Source organism: Hordeum vulgare, chromosome 3H, assembly GCF_904849725.1.
Source record: "Hordeum vulgare subsp. vulgare chromosome 3H, MorexV3_pseudomolecules_assembly, whole genome shotgun sequence".
Taxonomy (NCBI): Eukaryota; Viridiplantae; Streptophyta; class Magnoliopsida; order Poales; family Poaceae; genus Hordeum; species Hordeum vulgare.
In genome coordinates this window covers 10,357,368-10,362,327 of record NC_058520.1, presented here as the reverse complement: position 1 = coordinate 10,362,327, position 4,960 = coordinate 10,357,368, and the positions used below count along the sequence as shown (strand labels likewise).

Sequence of the window (4,960 nt, the reverse complement as noted above, 5' to 3'; positions counted from 1 at the left end):
ACGGGCTGGTTTCAACGCGGAGAAAGAGATTGGAGAGAGGAAGGGATGGTGGAATACTTCCATGGGGGAGAGAGAATAACGGAGAGGAAGGCACATGGGAATATTTTTGTTTTGCATGGGTGAGAAAAAGGAACGGTGGGATGGGATATTTTCGATTTGCTTGGGGATAAAGAATTTGTAACTGGAATCTGATCTCGTGAGCCTTTAAAAAAACCATGACCCCTGTACTGATTAATGTGGCAATGCATAGCTAATCTACACCGTTATAATTCGGACCCACGGGGATTATAACGGTTCTAATTTACTGATTAACATGGTAATTTCTTGTGTGGTAGTTCATAGCTAATCTACACCGTTATAATTCGGACCCACGGGATTAACGGTTCTAATTTACTGATTAACGTGGTAATTTCTTGGAAGTCTGAAATTAGTATAAATAAATATAGATAGATAGATATAGATAAAGCAAATAGGAGTATGTATGTAATTGTTGTCGAACAATAATGTTAACGATTACAAGACCACCGCCATCACGTAGCCCGCCTGCCCATCCAAACTAATCTGTAGGTGTAGCAAAGGTCTCACCATCACATACTCGTCTGTCTAGTGATGTGTTGCTGAGAGTACATGGCTATTTGATTATTACAGCTACTGGTACTCTTGGCACCCCTCGGCTCCGATCTCTGTGAAGGCTGCCACAAGGCTCGGCAGCATGTTGGTGAGTGCAAGCCTTAACCCATCCGAGCAGGGCCGCCTACTCGCTTCAGTGGCATGGGCATTGTCGACAATATTTCCCTGCAGCAACGCGTTGCATGTCTTAAGCACAAACCTTCCTCTACGGCGAAAGTGTTCTTTAACGAATTCCTCAAACCCCTGAGGTGGCCGCCGTAAAAGGTATTGCATGGTCCGGAGGGTGAGCAGGTAAGCATTCTCATTGTACGACAGCGCATTGCGGCAGCCCTCCGGTTTGTCGACCAGTGTCTCATAGCCGCTCTCGTTGTAGTATGGTTTGTCATTGAGGACAAGGCCCTGGATGGAGACAACGACTTGGAGGAGGCTTGACGCCGTTGAGGACCAGACCTCGGTTCCCTCGCCACCGAATGTGTTTAGCAGGCTGAGGCACACCGTACCAGACTCATAGAGGTTGGGATTGAGGCGTAGGCCAAAGGAATGGTAGTACACTTGCGGTGGGGCAGATGGATACGACGGTGGTAGCTGCAGATCGAAGAAGAAAAGACCATGATGGTATGGTGTCCCGCTCGCGCCCACCATCACCATCCGGAGCAGATCCATGCGGTCCTCAAACGCTCGCACGTAGATAGTTTCTGCACATTAAATAGTTGGTTATTCATTTGTAACCATGCATATGGACTGTGTATTTTCAGGTGCACTCACATCACATACCTGGTAAGTCGTTCTCCAGAATTTTCCATTCCTTTTGCACTGTTTTGGCCCAGCTCTTCGCACGACTAGCCACCTGCATTTCCATGAAAGAGAGCATTGAGTAGAGTTCTACATTTAGTAAAATTCGGTTTACAATGACTTGTAACATGTTGTGTGGTCATTTAATTTACTTTTTTTTTATCAACTCAGGAAGTTCAGTTTTGCACTAAAAACGAATGCCATAAGATGGATTCCGATGCAGAGACCAGGGCTATACCTCCTTTTCAAAACAAAAAAAAGATGGATTCCGGCCTTAGACAAACTGTATTCTGGGTGTAAACGTTATTTACTCTAACCTTAATTACTCTCTCTGTAAGAAAATATAAGAGCGTTTATAGATAACTAAATATATAATTATATACCTGGTCTGTAGTGTCAAGGTAGTGGTGATCCAGAGGGCTGATCTGCAATACATCAAAACGAGGAAAGCGGAACGATTCATCGCAGACACAGGTAGCATATGCAGCCTTGGCCCCCCCGGCCAAACCATGACTGGTCACATCTGCAGCAGCATCACTGGTTTCCGTTGCAGCAGCACCGGTACTAACATCATTCGCGAGCGCGGGTAACTCTGAGCTTGGTAACGATGACAAGGAGGGCCGCCAGTTTGCCAGGTATCCTTTACCTCGAGCCACCATGTGGCTGGTCAATTGCAGCAAAGACCGGAATGAAAAACCTAAAAGGCTTGTCCTCGACATTGCGAGATTGACTCCTTCGACATCGTTATCTAGATTCTGAAGATCAATCTCCTAAAATCAGATAACACATATAGCCACATCAATTGAGCTGAATCCATCCATCCATATAATAATTAGTATAAATAGATAGTGTTCTTTGGTGCCTGCCAGGAGAAACCAAAATGGTCCCAACACCTTATTGTTTGTCGAAGTGGACAATGCTAAAAAGATGGATATATACCGTGTTGGCAGCAACCTGTTCTTCGGGTGGGTCATCGATGCCATTGTCCTCTACCCAGTCGCCCATTTCAAGCCATAGCTCCATGTAGTGCTCGTCATTGACGACGGCGACATCATGGGCTGATACCTGCATCACGCCCAAACAAATTAACAACACAATTAATGAGTTGAGTAGAGAATGTAATTAACATAGTTGTATATCTAAGAATTGTAAACTATCCATGTACCGTTGACATGCTACCATCACCCCACTTGACTTGGACTTGCCCATTAGGAACTTCAACTACCCGCCCCACCCATGAAAGATCATATTTCTTCTTGTTTCCCTTTAACAAGGGCGCGCTTTCACCATCATCTGTTGATCCTGATGGTAGGAGACGAATGACAATATCACCGTAGTAGGCAGAGTGGTTAGAGTCCAACTTTAGGTCGTAAGCACTGACGGTTTCTTCGCAGTCCACCTCCCTAGGCTCATGTAGGTGCCCTAGGGTCTTGAACCATGATACAGTAACTGTCTGGTCCCCGTATTGCACACTCTTGACGATGCCCACACGCTCGGTTGGTACAATTCCAGACGCAACATTGTCATTGTGGACACTAGTGGTTGTCATGTCATCATGGTCATCAACGGCATCATTAGTTGGAAAAACGTTGGCGACAACATGTTGTCCCGGTAAGAACTCTTGCTCATTCAAGATCCCAAAGGGGGCAATGGTCGCTGACCGTCTGCCATGTTGTCGTGTGCCGTCCTGCCACAGCACGTCCACAGTGGTGCATGTGTCGGCGACGACCATGGGAAACTCCACTTCCGCATGTCTCATGACTTGTAGCCGTCGCCCCCGTCTATGGCCCTCAAAGACGACCTTCCTTAGCTGCTTCCGATAAAACCTCGCATCATTCTGTTTCGTGGGTAGTAGCTCCGGAGAGGTTGATGATTCACACACGTCTTGATTGTCTTGTGAGCATGCATTGTACTCCTCCTCCTCCTCCTCCTCCTCATCATCATCAGCAGCATCAGCGTCAGCATCAGGATCACCACTTTGATCAGGAGCTACATCCCCTTGGGTGGAACTAGTTTCACGAAATAAACAACGGTCGGCAAGCCCCCAACAGCAATTGTACGAGGCGCAGAAGAATGTAAGATGGTCTGGATTCTGGTAGGCTGGAGGAGCGGATGCCTGCACCAACCCCTTGTCCGTGCCACAATGCATCGATGCTACCCAGTAGACGAGGACGGCAGACGTCTCCACCTTCATGATGGTGCCAACTTGCCGGTAAGGATGCCAGTAGCCACTAAGCCAACGAGCATCCTTGAAGAGTGGACCATTGCCTGGCAAGGAGACCTGCTGCCCCTGATGGAATTGACTGTTCATCTCGTGGCGATGCATGCCGGTGTCCATGTTGCCGCTTTCACGCACTCTCGCCAGGTTGGTGGACTCCGCGTTGGTGACCCTGCAGACTGCTCCGTCATCGAACAACACATCGACGTCGATCGACACCTCGACGATGCGGCCGAGCCACGGCCCGGACACAACAAAGTCACCAAGGTTGAGGCTCCTAATGCGCCGCAGGCTAGACGGGGACACACCCCTGATGACCTTGGTCGGCAGGCCGTCGTTATCAAGCTTAACCAGGCTCAGCACGGTGTTGACGCCCGTGACGACGCCAATCTGGCCGCCCATGTCGCGCGCCGACCCGACCACCTGTCCGGGGTACAGGTGGCTCCTGTCGACCACCTTGATATCGGCCATCTTCTTATAGACAACACTGTCATCGATGCGCAGGAGCTTGAACGTGTCGACAGGGAGATATATGTTGTCCACCTCGCCGTCCGGGAGAACGATGCCACGGTCAATGAGCATGCGGCCGGATTTCACGAGGTCGAGAAAGTAAAGATTGGGAGATGCTGCCATTGTAACCGATCGGCTTTTCCGGCGAGAGCGCGTACGTACTAGAAGCTGGCGGATTGCTTTCCAATCTCGTCTGACTTGAAACGGTAACTATATATACCACGGTGGTGCTACGCATACTTATTCTATACCAGGTACGGATTGGATTAGTATTCCTATACTACTCGGACACGTAAAGTAATTCCTATACCACGGCCTGCTCAAGTAATTCCAACAGATCGATCGCCTGCTCAAGCTATATACGGGCGTGCTACGCGTTAGCCGACGGATTTTTTAGAACCGTCGCCTCGCGAGCCCTAGATTGTGTGATGCGAGTCGTTAGTTTTTCTTAATATTCCGCAACAAGTTTTTTTTTGTTGCGAGATCACCTCTTCTCTAATTTATGATAACTAGTCGTGAACCCGTGTGAATAGTTTCATAACATTATACCGAAACCATATTACAAAAGCTTGTGAGATGTACCATCTGAATCTATAGGTATGAACCGATAGCTTTAATAATTAACGGAATGCATTTCTACGAATAAGTTTTGGATACATCGGACAAACAATTATTTAAATCATGGATAGAAAGATATCGTGCTATCACACCTTATATTGTTTCTCTTTTTATTATATATACAAAACAAATAGATCTTAGCGAACTATTTGATGCATGAATTATCAACTTAAGAGTACATTTGTTTGTCCC

At 47.3% G+C, this 4,960-nt stretch overlaps 1 protein-coding gene across 1 annotated transcript; it reads right to left on the bottom strand.

Annotated features, from left to right (window-relative positions):
- Window positions 1-648: 648 nt before the first annotated feature.
- Window positions 649-4,273, bottom strand: LOC123441294 (probable ubiquitin-conjugating enzyme E2 23). Its single transcript, XM_045117777.1, has 6 exons — window positions 3,812-4,273; window positions 2,588-3,712; window positions 2,362-2,487; window positions 1,806-2,192; window positions 1,405-1,477; window positions 649-1,325 (listed from the first exon to the last, which is right to left on the bottom strand). The coding sequence occupies exons 1-6, from the start codon at window positions 4,271-4,273 to the stop codon at window positions 649-651; spliced, it is 2,850 nt and encodes a 949-aa protein (XP_044973712.1).
- Between the last annotated feature and the right edge of the window lie 687 nt (window positions 4,274-4,960).

What these genes read in the sequence shown, in the direction of transcription:
- LOC123441294 (XM_045117777.1), bottom strand. Translation starts at nt 4,273, where the DNA reads ATGGCAGCATCTCCCAATCTTTACTTTCTCGACCTCGTGAAATCCGGC. An exon ending in ACCTTGACACTACAGACCAG is followed by an intron (nt 1,478 to 1,805) that starts GTATATAATTAT and finishes ATGGAAATGCAG; the next exon opens with GTGGCTAGTCGTGCGAAGAG. An exon ending in TCTGGAGAACGACTTACCAG is followed by an intron (nt 1,326 to 1,404) that starts GTATGTGATGTG and finishes TTTAATGTGCAG; the next exon opens with AAACTATCTACGTGCGAGCG.